This window comes from Mus caroli, unplaced genomic scaffold, assembly GCF_978045245.1.
Source record: "Mus caroli unplaced genomic scaffold, Mus_caroli_1 scaffold_19, whole genome shotgun sequence".
NCBI lineage: Eukaryota > Metazoa > Chordata > Mammalia > Rodentia > Muridae > Mus > Mus caroli.
The window spans coordinates 44679092-44692708 of record NW_028227274.1 but is presented as its reverse complement, the minus strand read 5'-3'; the positions used below and the strand labels follow the sequence as shown (position 1 = coordinate 44692708).

Sequence of the window (13617 nt, the reverse complement as noted above, 5' to 3'; positions counted from 1 at the left end):
CCTCAGCATCCTGCCAGGGCTTGAAACTGTTGGTGTAGAAATATCCTTATATATTGCTTAATTTACTTAAACTGCTGGTCTACTGAATATAATATATATTTCTTTTTAAATCAAAAAAAATTATTAACTTACTTGTGAGAGGGAGACACCAAAGGGTTAGAGGACAACATGAAAGAGGGGTTCTTTCCTTCCACCACATGGGTTTTGAGGAGAGAGCTCAGGTCATCATGCCGGACAGTAAAGGTCTCAGCAGCTGAGCCACCCTGCCAGTCCTGTGACAAACACATTTTAGAGGCTTCCTTCACCCTAGCCCAGGAATGGCTGAAGTTACTTTGGTAACTTCATTACTTTTGTTCAAAATACATATGCAGAAAAATCTCTGCTTCATGAAGGACTAAATGTTAACAGTAGGAAAGAAATTTAACAAATCATTTTTAATCCAAGTTTTATCCCAAAGTAATGCCTTCAACAGCCAAGTCACTGGTCTACTACAGGAGCTAGAGAAGATTGCTGGGTTACTGCTCTTGCTGGAGTCAAGTCTGGTTCCCAGCACCTACTTCAGGCAGCTCACAACCAACTGAAACTCCAGTTCAAGAGGAACCCACTCCTTCTGGCCTCTGCAGGCACCTGCATGCATGCAGTACATTGAAAACATGTCAGACACGTGCACATACACATACACACAAAGAAAAACTAATTTTTAAAAAAGTTTAATACGCCAGGCATGGTGGCGCATGCCTTTAATCCCAGCACTCAGGAGGCAGAGGCAGGCGGATTTCTGAGTTTGAAGCCAGCCTGGTCTACAAAGTGAGTTCCAGGATAGCCAGAGCTATACAGAGAAACCCTGTCTCAAAAAAAGTTTAATATTTTAAAGATTTAATGTTGACTGCTGGAGGTAACACAAAAATACTTAAATTGTAACTTCAATCAAAAATTCTATAGGATATTCTAAGGAGTTATGGGCAGTGAAACAGAATACCATCCCATAAAAAATAAAATTCTAAGACAAGAATACCTAAGAAAGGACCTACAGAAACAAATGTTATTCCCAGCAATGCTTCCCCAACAGCCTCCATTTGCAATGCTTGTATTCATGATGTTCACTCTTCAAACATCCCACTTCTGCATCAGGATCTGTATATCCATTTCCCTCCGCATGGAATGCCCTTTTCGTTAGGTATCTCTCTGCAAGGCTGCCTTTCTCACCACAGACCACACTTTGCTTAACAATTACTTTCTGATGAGAAAGTAACTGGCTGCAGTATTTCACATTTCTTCCTCCCACTATCTACTTTCCCTTACTTTACTTTTTCCACGTCACTTATTACTATTAAAACCCAAAATATCATATAGGTTATTCACTAGCCATGGTTACACCCACAAAGCAGAAGGAAGATGTGTTTGTTCATGTACAGTGCCTACACATGGCAGACATGCAGTGTACATGACAAACTGACAATGGAATACATAAATGAAGAATAGTATCTGCCCTCACAGGGGTTACAGTCTAGTGCAAGAAGCAAAGCAATAAATTGCTCTCAATTTTTTCTGAGAGACAATTTAGCACATGACTGGGGAAATACGATTTGTAACGACTGACATAAAGAAACAGCCTTTGGTGCGCCACCTCTACACAGCCAGTATACTTTTTAAAAATTTTCCATCATCACACTTCCAGCAGTACCGTCACTCAGGCAATGGCCACGATAATACCACTACAGCTCCTTCAACTGCCATGTCCCACACAGGATTTTACTGCTACCCAATAATTAAAGGTAAAAGACAAATCTAGACTTTCAATAAATCTAGACTTTCAAGTTAAATTCATATTTCATGATTTAATTCTACCTATCCAGTGATTACAATTTTATTATAGTTTGGCCAAGGGATGCATTATTCTGTTTAAGAATTGAATAATTGAGTAATGTTTAATAATTAATTTTATGACTAGGGATTGGAGCCAGGACCTTGTGGACATTAGACGCACTATCACTGGTCCACCATCTATTTTTTTTGACAAGGTCTCACCAAATTTCTTGAACGCAGTAGCCCGGGCCTTGAACTTCCAATTCTCCTGCCTCAGCTTTCTGAGTAGCTGGAATTACAGGCCTTCACCATCAAGCCAAAACAATTACTAAATTTAAATATGAGGAAAAAAAAAAAACCTTTTCACCTTAATTCACTACTGGAACTTACCTTTTCTACACTGAAAAGGGACTCAGCAAGGGCTCCTTACCATTTTAGGTATCTATCAGATAATGGTGTCAAGGTAATGCCATTGTTTTCCTCAGAGGGAACAACTAGAATTTTATTTTGGATTCAAGAAGGATCTAGAATTTTTCAACAGACCATTAGCATTTAAGTTACACCACACTAAAACCCACACAAAAGTAGAGCAAAGTGTTCTTTGTCATTAGGGAACGCAAAACAACTTAAGGAAATAAGGCGGCTCCTTTTCTCACTTCAACCAACACCTCCACAGACTGCATTATCACTTCAGGCAAACTGACATTTTCACGTTTCCTTTTTAATGGCAGGAATAATTTCCATCTGGGGCCATCCGCATAAAGTGTTGGTCTTGGCAGGTCTTCAACACTGAATTGAAAGTCCGTGTCTGGCTATAAAAGCAAAACGCCCCAAGATAGCACAACAGCTACATAGCTCCCATTCACTCGACAAATGGCAGCTCAGACCTAGAATTAGTTTTGCCCTCAGGTAAGGCATAGAAACCTATTACCTCTCCTCAAACGCTTATAAATTATCTTCGCGACTTTAAAGTCATCTGCTCCTAGCAATATTAAACAATATTCACAGTTCTAGAAGAGAACTTTCACAGATGCTACTTCGTTGATACTAAAACCCAGGGTAAATGTCCATATGTTCTACTTTAAAAAGAAAAGCCATACAAAATGAAATCGTTAATCCTCAGATACAGAAACCCTTTCTGATGGGTCAACCACTTACGCTGCCAATTATGTCAAGAGTAAATTCACACAGTAGGTTAAAAGTCCAAGAAAAACCTCAACCCCCCCACCCCCACAATGTCTTCTTTCAAGAGCCACCGGGAAGTCACACTGGGCTTCCGATGCTTCCGTATGGAAACACCCTGGACAGACTGGCCAGGGCGTGCAGCGAGCCAAAGTTGCTGAGCTCGGAGAGGATTAGGGCGGACACGGTGGCCCATCTGTCCGCGGACGACAGAAAGCGGTCCACCGGGGCCAGCCAGAGCGGCGGGGAGCCGGACCCGGAGCGGGACTGGACGCCGGCTACCCGCTGCGATCGCCCGACAGGAAAACAGCGGCTCGGCCGCGGTGTGGGGCTCAGGGGCCGGACTGAGGTACCGGGCAGGTGGGCAGCGCCCCTTGAGGCGGAGAAACCGCCTCGCCCACTGACCGCCAGCGGCCGGCGGGGAGTGGCAGCGGCTCCGGGTCGCCCGAGCTGACAGCCAGCGGCGCGAGAAGTCGGACGCCGGGAGGGCCGCGGCGGCGCGAGGGTCGTTCGGAGGAAGCCGCTGGGCGCTGCCCGGCGCTCGCCCTCGCCCGGGCTCCGCGGCAGGGGCATACTCACATAGGGCTGGTAGAACTTGGAGAGCCGCGGCTTCCCGTGGTTGTTGAAGATGAGGATGGCCTTGATCATGGCTGGGCCGGGGCCGACCGGGTGGGCGCTGGGGCCAGGGCGGGGGCGGGCGCGCGAGCCTCGCCTCCGGGAGCTTCGTGCCGCGGCTTCCCCACCCGCCCCCTCCCGCACGCGCGCGCGCGCTCCCGCGCCGAGGGGCGGGGCAGGAGGCGGGGCCTGGGCGGGGCAGGCCCGGAGGAAACGGAAGTGTCCCGGGGCCAGCCAACTCTCCGGAGGCGTAAGTGGTCAGATGGCTGCTCACGGAGGCGCGTCACGGAAGCCCTTCATAACTCGCTGCGACTAGATAGCGTTCCATACTCTGTTAACTACCGTGTTTCCAACATACTATCTACCTGGACTGCTCTCTAGACATCCCAAAAATTCACTGTTAACCCGAGTCCCACCTCCTTCATGACGCTTCCTGTGTCAAGGCCCAACCCCTTCACGCTGCTACGTCACTTCCGCCGCCGCCTCTCAGCAAGCAAAGATGTCGGAAGATTCAGAGGCTGTGCTGCAGCTCCCCGCGGCTCCTGTAGGAGCCGGCGGCGAGAGCCTTCCAGAGCTCTCCCCGGAAACAGCCACCCCAGAGCCCCCGTCCTCGGCTGCAGTTTCTCCCGGAACGGAGGAACCTCCCGGAGACACCAAGAAAAAAAGTAATGTCAATATCCGTTGGTGGGCGGGGGCAGACTTACTGGCTTTTCTAGGAGTGGTTGCTCACGAAGAAGCAAAAGCTAAAGAGCGCATCGCAGAGGTGCGCTTTCTACTCTTAGACTTGAGCAAAAGTGTTAGATCTGAGGTGTGTGACGTGGGTAACGTTTACACGGCTGTCTGATGAACCCAAGCTGTATTTAGAAATGCAAAAGGAACCGGCCAGAGGACTGCCTGGTCTTAAATCGGGGTTTTAGAGAACAGCCCTCACTGGCTTTTGAGGTCCTTTTTAAGTGGAAGGGTTAGAGTTGATTAAAAACAGCAAGATAATTGAATGTTAGCGTCTAGATAGAAGAGTAGGGGACTCAGGTCTCAAGGCCACGTGTGGGGAGGATAAGTGTGAAAGGGGCGTCATCACGGGTGTTCGGGAGTTTAGGAAGGCAAAGTTATGTGGGCATACGTCATGGGGTTATAAGTTCGATTCGAAACCATGGTTTGTAGGATACATTAGGTTTAGGGTCTTGGAAGGTATGGAGACATAATAACAATGTATACCGATGTGTGGCTCCTGTTTGGGTTTCACAAAAGTGGTCTTACAGCACCTGTTGAGTGCGTAGGTGAACCGAGTGGTTCCCCATCATTCGCACCTTTTCCAGCGTTTGGTCTTTGAAGATGGGAGCCAAGTGGGATCTCAGTAGCTCCAGGTACTTAAACACAAGACTGGTGACTGGAATAAAATTTTAAGATGACAGGGTTAACCAGTGGGTTACAACCCACGATTTTGGGCGAGTTCTCGAGGGGTTTGCCCCAACTAAATATTGATTTATTTTTTAGAGCAAGAAGAATAAAAAACTGGAACTTTAGATACTGCAGAATGCTAAGGGGAGACTAAAGGTATAGGTGTAACCTTTTTGTTAGCTTTTCGAGCCTTATGTAAGTCATTGAATTACTTGAACTACTTGTCCTCAACCTCTGTATTGTCTTAGGGTTGTGCTTGCCACTGGAAAGTATAGGAAATTCAGATTAACTTGCACTGAACACTGTGGAGTTAGAGTTGACCATAAGAAAAAATCAGCAAGTAAACATATTTCAAGGAAAAGGTAAACTTGTTCTCCTTTCAGAGACATAAAATGTAGCTCTGGATGTGGCCTCTGCTCCTTAATCTCACCACCTTGTTTATGTTGCCTGGTTCAGGCGTATGGAGCTCAGGAGTAGAACATTTCAAAAGCCCACAGGTTCAATCCCCAGCTCAACAAGAAAGAAAGAAAAACAATAGACTGACTGTGCATTTGGAAGAAATCTGCCATGTATTGATAGTGTACTACTATGAGTATTCAGAAAGAGAACCACTGCTGTTAACTTTAAAAGAAAAAAAAAAATCCCCCTCCCCCTTGTTTTTTTTCTCCAGTTAATTACATGGAGCTGATTTTCAGAGGTTTCCTTTAAGGTGAAGACTGGAGGCTTGAGAGTGGTGACATACATTTTTAATCCCAGAAAACTCAGCAGCCTGAGGAAGGCAGATCACTGAGTTCAAGGCCAGCCTGTGTTCCCTCAAAAAAAAATAAATAAATAAATAAACAAATAAAAATATAAATGTAAAATTGTAGTCCTTTTTTTTTAAATAGATGTATTTATTTATTATGAGTACACTGTAACTATCTTCAGACACACCAGAAGAGGGCATCAGATCCCATTACAGATGGTTGTGAACCACCATGTGATGGCTGGGAATTGAACTCAGGATCTCTGGAAGAGCAGTCAGTGCTCTTAACCACTGAGCCATCTCTCCAGCCCAAATTATAGTCCTTCATACTGATGATTGCTGTACCAGAGAGAGAGAGAGAGAACTAGAGAATGAGAAATAGAAAATGACCCATAGTCCAAGATATTGCCTGAGATGACTGTGTTTGTTTGGATCTATATTTTCCTATTTTCCTTTACTTTTTTTTTTTTTTTTTTTGACAGACTGAAATCCTGTCTTTATCCTTATGTAGAGAATTTGATGAGAAGGGCCCTAGTGGCACAGTATTAACAGACTTACCTAACTAAGCTTTTGAATACCAGTGCTAAGATTTCAGCTTGGTTGCTGTGTATATTAGCTGTTCTCCAGTTGATGCTAACCTGTAAGCAGGCTTCTGAGGTACAAGCAAATCAGTTGGGGACTGCAGCTGTAATACAATATTATTATTATTAATAATAATAATAACACTTCTAGCTTCTTGCCCTCAAGCTCTTCTGTCTTCAGTAGTAGTACAATTGGTGCCTAATTGCCACTGAGTTAGTGATTGCCTCAGGGGGTTGAGGGAACTAGGGACAAAGGTATGAAGACAGGCAGGCTAATCACAATCGTCTTTTTTCCTTTCCAACTTATCCAGGGTTCCCAAAATAATGAGAGGATACTTAGATTGCTCTTTAGAAAGATAAGCTGCGTGATATGTTCCAGGAGCCTGTATTTTATTTCAGTGTGTAGACCAGCCCACCTGCCTTTGCCTCCTGAGGCTAGGATTAAAAACCTACATCACCACGCCTGGCTTCTGGAAAAAATGTGGATAAATTGATCCCAACTTTGAATACAAACAACTGGGGCAAGTGTTGTAGCAGTTGTACAGCTCTTTCCGGGGTGCTTTTGTGGTAGCTCTCTCTTAAAGGGACATAAGCATTTAATTACGGATACCAATCTTGGCTCACATATCTTTTTTTGAATCTTTGAAACATCTTTTGAGTCCCCAATTGTATATTTTAAAATAATAATAGATTATTATTATTTCATAATTAAGTATAAAAATTGGTATTTACAAAAAGCCATATGTCACTACTATGAAAACATTTTGATGTGTATCAATACTAATATTAGTATGTGTTCATATGTTAGTTGTTAATGAAGTTGGGGTTGTATACACATGATTTTTATTTTGTACATTTTGTCAACTTAAACTATTAGCCACCTTTATAATGTGTTTTTAACAGCTATGTAGTAATCTTAGAGCTCTGACTGTAAGTCGTGGTCTGGGTACTGTTGTGCACATACATTAACTCACTTAATGGTCTCATCAACCTTGTGAGGAGGAAGTAGGTGTGTTGTAGGGTTTTGAGAATGAAAGATTACAAAGCTTGTAGCTCTAACAAGTGACAGAGCCACGGTTTGGAATGTGTCTGTTCTCTATAATAAACTCTGTCATAAAGCATCTCATACTTTATTTTATCCATCTATGAGTTTATGTTGAATATATATATTTACTGCTTTTCCCTGTAAAAGTGTATGCTTTGATGAAGGTGACATCCTTGTAAGTGAATCTGTGTAAATCTCAAGCTTTTTAAGACTCTAAGTAGTATGTTCTTTAGTCAAGGCGTATCTGTATGTTAGATATGTATTAGCATATTGCTCTCCAGAAAGGTATGCCATGCCACAGTGGCCACAGCAGTGTCACCTGACCCTTCACCCTGCTTTTACAGAACACCAGTTAGGTGGGAGAAAGGGCGAGAGATTTGTTTCTCATGGCTGTTTGGGTATTGTTTTATATCATGGCCAGTTATGTTTCTTATCTTTAGAATTCTGCTGCGCCAAAGTGTGTCTTAAAGTTTAATCCTATAGGGAGAACTTTGTAGGATGGAGGGATAAAATAGTGGAAGAGTCTAATATTTTTATGTCTCTGAAGGAGCTCCGGAGTACTAATTACATGAACTCTGAAGATAAATGTTGGCCATCACATTCTCATCAGATGTCTCAGTACAGTTGTCTTTTTTTTTTTTTTTTTTTTTTTTTTAAGTTGACATCCTGCTGAAGGCTGTAGGAGACACTCCTATAATGAAAACAAAGAAATGGGCTGTGGAGCGAACCCGGACCATCCAAGGACTCATTGACTTCATCAAAAAGTTCCTTAAACTGGTGGCCTCGGAACAGTTGGTATGAAGACAGTAATGACTGTTTGCCATGGGGAACACATGTGCACACAAAGCTACACATTGCTCTTTTTCTCTCCTTTCCTCTCATTTGTGGTGAGACCTAGGTACTGTATCAGAAGATACTTTGAGAAGCTCTGGAAGATAAATTTGGATTCACCTTGCTACCTAAAAGTTGTTTTTTATTATTTAATGTTTATCTCAAGCTTTGTAAGACTCTCAGGGTTGGGATGTTCATGCAGAGGTCAGAGGATAATCCTTGGAAGTGGGTTCTCTTTCCACCATGTTCCTGGAACTCTCTCACGCAGGTCATCAGGAAGTGCCCTGACCTGTCCAGTCAGCTCGATGACCCTTGACAGTGTCTTTATTGTTACTATCACTGCTGTCCAGGATTTTTTTTTTCAAAGCCTGGGGTTTTAATTACTTTCCTCAAAATATCACTGAATAGTCATGCAAAAATATTTGCCGTGGAGCATTATGTCCTCTTTATGTTAGTAAAGTTTGGTGTTTAGTTTACTTTGATTCTATATTACTTTTGTCCCCGTTCATCGGGTTAGCAGTGTATCTTTCACATACTGTCTGCCTATTTCACAGTGTAGTATATGGTAAGCACTGTATTGGGATGGTATTTTTAGTAACAGGTTTGTTTCTTTGAAGAACCTTGGGTACAGTGCCATGCTTCATTTGCCATTCATCTTGTTTTGTTTTGTTTGAGACGGTTTAATTGGCCTGAACTTCACCAAGTAGGCTAGTCTGGCTTCCCAGTAAGGCTCAGAGGTCTACCTGTCTCTAGCTCCACAGTGCTGGGATCACAAGCATGTTCTACCATGCCTAGCTTTTCGTGGAGTAGATGAGGGTTAGAACACAAGTCTTCATGCTTGCATATCAAGCACTCACATCATTTAACAATGGAGACATTGGAGAAATGCATTATTAGACAATTTTGTTCTTGTGTGAACATCTTAGAGTATGGTGATGCAAACTAGAACAGAACATTCCATGAAAGTAGAAGCTTACAGGGCCGTAGTATGTAGTCCCTCTGTAACTAAATCATCACTAAAACACAGCTATGCTTGGCATTATGTATTACTTGGCATGTATTTTATCTTTTGAGTAGCCCCATGAGATAAAAATACTTTTATTTTCAGTCCCATTCATATACATAGGGTAGACTTTAAAATGTTATTTGTATTTAGCTCCAGGACTCTTAACTGGTTTATTCAGTACTGAAAGAGAAAAAAATTAACTAACATTTATTGTTGTATAAATAGTATACTGTTTCTTTAAAAAGAGAGAGAGAGAGAGAAAGAAATAAGATTGTTAAGCAAAAAACTACTTTATTATTAGATCTGGAGTTGAATGTTGGATGTTACATTCCACTCTCCTTCTATTTTCTAAAAAATAGTTGATCAAAAGCATCTCTGGTACTGTGACCTTTTGCTTTAATATCTTTAGGAATTTTTTAAGTACTAGAAATATTTTAATTTAAAGCAGATTAAAGTCTGGAACAATGAATTCTTTTTGTCTGCAAGTAATTTAATACTAATAGTGTCCAGCTTGAAGTTCAGTACCCCTGAAATTTTTCAAAAGTAGTAAAGGTCAAAAAGAAAGGAAAATGTATGTAAAGTACCCAAAGAAAATACCTAATATCAAATGTATTTATTTTTAACTGCATATGTGAAATAATTAGAAGAAATTTTATCTTTTATTGGGGCTCAGTGGGATTTTTTTTTCCTGTTTTGAGGTACTCTCACTGTTTATACTGGCCTTGAATCCTGTGCATTTTGGTATAGTGTTTTGAATATCCTTGCAAAAACTATTTGTGAAAAATTACTTAAAATGTATTTATCTGGGGGAATAGATCAGTCTATAAAGTGCCTTCCACTTAATAAAGATGAAGACCTGAGTTCAGGTCCCCAGCACTTAAATTCGGGGCCCTGTACTCACATACGTAACCTCAGTGCCAGGGAGGGAGGGGCGACGGGAGGTCCTGGGTCTCACTGGCCAGCCTCCCTAGCCATCGGATGGGCTCCATCCTCAGAGAGATCCAGAGAGGCTCTGTCTCAAAATAATAAGGCAAGAGAGCCATCAAGGAAGACACCCAGTGTCCTTTAGAGTCAGTCTCTCTCTCTCTCTCTGCTGTGCACACATGTGCACTTGCGTGTGCACACACACACACACACATACATACACACACTATTTAAAAGTGTCTTAGTTATTAAAAAAAAAACCTGAGAACAAAGCCTTATATTTTAGGATACCATTTTGACTACATTTTTCTTTCTTCCCTATAGTTTATTTATGTGAATCAGTCCTTTGCCCCTTCCCCAGACCAAGAAGTTGGAACTCTATATGAGGTAAGTAACCTCTCCCCACAGGTACCATGTCTCTTGTATAGTGTGAGTCACTAATTCACAACATCTTTAAGAGATAGCATGCCATCTTAATTATCAGTGTAGAAAGAGAACCTTGTTCTGTTATGTCGTGAACACCTTTAGAGTAAAGTCTTATTGGTGAGTTAAGCTTAAACAGTCAAGAAATAGGTTCTGTTTAAAAGTCATTGTTTTCTTAGAATTTTCCTCTAATCTGTATCACTTCTGCATTACTCAATACCGTCTATAGTTGAGCACTCCAAAAATTTGATTAAAATGACCTTATTCAACAGTGTTGCTTCCTGGCAGTAATCAATAATAAATATGCTAGCACTACTGGAAAAGAGCTGAAAGTACCTCATGTTCAGAGAAGTTGTAAAGACAAAGTATTTAAGCCATACCCAAGGCACCCTGGTTTTGTTGAATGTTTCTAAATAGTGATATATGTGATAGGAAGAGACACCTTTTGAAAAGGGTAGTATGTTATAGAACTCTTTTTTAAATGTATGAGTGCTCTGTCTGCATATACAACTACATGCCACAAGAGGGCATCAGATCCCTTTATAGATGGACGTGAGCCACTGTGGTAGCTTGGAATTGAACCCAGGACTTCTAGAAGAACAGCCAGTGCTTTTAACTGCTGAGCCATCTCACCAACCCAATAGGACTCTTTAACAGAATTAATGTTTTATATGTTGTCTTTTTCTTCTTTATAGTGTTTTGGCAGTGATGGTAAACTGGTCCTGCATTACTGCAAATCACAGGCATGGGGATGAGCCACAAATGAACAACTTGATATTTTCACAGAAGAAAGAAAATCAGAGACCTTTCGATGCTGTGGGAAGAGAGTTACTATCAAATATTCAGCATGAATCTGTTAGGACCTGTGCTTATGTCTAAGGAAACATCATAGAGTGTATAGACTAAAGAATGAGATTTGTGTCACCATAAAATCATCATGAGAGATTGCTGTTAGAGTGTGCCATTACCCCCACACACTCGGGTTCCAGGTCATGTTAGAAAGGGGACTGAAGTTGTGTATGGATTGCAGGTCTCAGGATGACTGAAGGCATTTACTTGTGTTGGCACTATGTTAATTCCATGATAAAAACTAATTTACGAAGGGTTTGTGTTTTGAGGTAATTTAGTTTTTTTGCTTATTCAGGGGACCTGTTTGGGATGTAGCATGTTTACATTTATCTGTATTGCTTTGTAAAACAAAGTGCACTGATCTAAGTTGTCCAGTTGGCAAAAAGGCTTGACAGTTTTCATGGCTTTGCCAGGTGATTGGGGGCAAGACTGTTGAACCTAATTTCTAGTTAATGTGTAATCCGGAAAGCAGCTGTGTTGACACACTGGAGGATGTGCATAGTTTAAAATTAATCGTGCAGGGACACAGTTTTACAAATTGTGAGCAGATGAGTCTCAGCTCTTCAGTCCTGTCATTTCTGGTTCTTGAGCCTCATCCTGGGCATTGTCATCCATACCTGCTGTCTCAGCGCTCAGGACACCTGAGCAGGAGGAGTGGACCAGGAGTCCACAACTAGACTGCACTGCAAAAGAACTTATTCCAAAAAGATTCTAGAGCCCTACCCAGTGTGGGGACCAAGCAGCTCCAGCTTACCCATCTCCTCCCAAACCTCACTTCTCGTCTCTATGTGTTTTTAGTTTGTTTTTGTTTTCAGGCCTGGGGATCATTCCCCTTGCTTGTGCACTCAAGGCATGGGCTTTGCTGAGCTGAGCTGCATCTCTCCAGCATTCATTGAGTGTTCATAATGTATTTCCCAAATTAAAGTATTCAGAGCTAATGGTTGAAAACTAGTATCCAATTTTATGTGTATTCCGTGCCATCACAAAAAAAAGAGTGCAACTGTCACTGGTGATGTTAGCCTGGCTATTGCTTGAGCTAACATTTGACCTTTTTCTTACATATTTTATCTCAAACTTTTTTTTGAGACTGGGTCTCACTATGTAGATATGCCTAGCCTGGAACTCTGAGAGATCAGTGTGTCTTCTATGCCCCCAAAGTGCTGAGATGAAGGGGTAGCCCACCTCACCCAGCCCCACAGCAGTCTTAAATTCCAACCAGAAGCGCACATGGCAGCACTCCTAGCATTGAGGAAGTAGAGACAAGCAGAGTGAAAGTTTAAGACTGTGTGGGCTACAGAGTAAGATTGTCTCACCTCTGGGGAAAAGAAATTACAGTAAATGGCCTGTCTGAAGAGGATTACAGGGTTTGAAGTATGAAAGGATTCCAAGTGTTTACTTTCAAAGGTGAAGATAGAAATGTATTTTTTATCAAAAGAAAACCCTTGAAGACCTGAAATGCTAGCCTGCTGTTATTGCCCTTCTGCTTTTGAGATTGACTGTGTCACTCAGGCTGACCTGCCTCAGGCTCCGGGGCTTGCAGTTGTGCACCTCTGCATCTGGCTCCTTTTTAACTCTTTAGCTAGAGTCTGCTTTAGAGGATTCTCAGCCACGTGAGCTGTGGAAGATGCTGTGGAACAACGTGGTGCAGTGCTGACCACTTGTCTTCTGCACAAGACTGTGAATTGTGGCCATGCCCTTTCCCAGCACGCCTTGCAGTGAGGTCATGCAGGGAATAGTCACAGAGCACTATGGACAGTGGCTTATGCACAGTACAGCCTTAGGAAAACACCTTACATCTTGAAAGCCCGGCCGTATTACTTATGAACAATGTCAGTGGGAAAGGAAAAAGATGTGTTCTAGCTTTGCCTGGTAATTGGTGACTGAAAGAAAATAGTAGTAGATATTTACAGGAGAAGTATGTTGAATTTATTGTTGGCTGGTATTCATTCGAGATGACAGAATGCTTATTACCTCTATGAAATCAAAAATAAACTTGAATTTGAAACATTTTTACCAGAATAACTTATTATCACATAAAATCAAAAGTTAACTAAATATGTATACCACATGTGTTTTCTTTCCCCAGTAGCTTTGAGGACTGTGTAGGGCTATCTAGCACTCAGGAAATTTTATCAGACTATTTTGGTCTTTGCCCAAATAGTTTTCAGCGGTGACGTTATAACACTCTGGGAGCCTGGGAGTGGTGAGGTGA

The 13617-nt window shown here is 42.1% G+C and overlaps 2 protein-coding genes across 4 annotated transcripts in view; one reads left to right on the top strand and one right to left on the bottom strand.

Annotated features, from left to right (window-relative positions):
* Nucleotides 1-3777, bottom strand: part of Ap3s1 (adaptor related protein complex 3 subunit sigma 1) — a 39528-nt gene extending 35751 nt beyond the window's left edge. For both annotated transcript variants that reach the window (XM_029471813.2, XM_021150378.3), the window contains exon 1: nt 3568-3777. In XM_029471813.2, the coding sequence (XP_029327673.1) occupies nt 3568-3636 (69 nt within the window). In that variant the 5' untranslated portion in view covers nt 3637-3777. The remainder of the gene's footprint in view (nt 1-3567) is intronic.
* A 42-nt stretch (nt 3778-3819) lies between these two features.
* Atg12 (autophagy related 12) lies at nt 3820-13415 on the top strand. 2 transcript variants are annotated; one of them, XM_021150379.3, is made up of 4 exons: nt 3820-4268; nt 8031-8167; nt 10458-10520; nt 11252-13415. In XM_021150379.3, the coding sequence occupies exons 1-4, from the start codon at nt 4103-4105 to the stop codon at nt 11309-11311; spliced, it is 426 nt and encodes a 141-aa protein (XP_021006038.1). In that variant the 5' UTR covers nt 3820-4102; the 3' UTR covers nt 11312-13415. The 2 variants fall into 2 exon arrangements, with proteins under 2 accessions (XP_021006038.1, XP_021006039.1); XM_021150380.3 differs by lacking the exons at nt 8031-8167; nt 11252-13415 and having other exon boundaries at nt 10458-10519.
* The last annotated feature ends 202 nt before the right edge of the window (nt 13416-13617 follow it).

Coding starts and splice junctions, on each gene's coding strand:
- Atg12 (XM_021150379.3), top strand. CDS start 4,103: ATGTCGGAAGATTCAGAGGCTGTGCTGCAGCTCCCCGCGGCTCCTGTA. Junction 4,269..8,030: donor CGGAGACACCAAGAAAAAAA/GTAATGTCAATA, acceptor TTTTTTTTTAAG/TTGACATCCTGCTGAAGGCT. Junction 8,168..10,457: donor TGGTGGCCTCGGAACAGTTG/GTATGAAGACAG, acceptor TCTTCCCTATAG/TTTATTTATGTGAATCAGTC.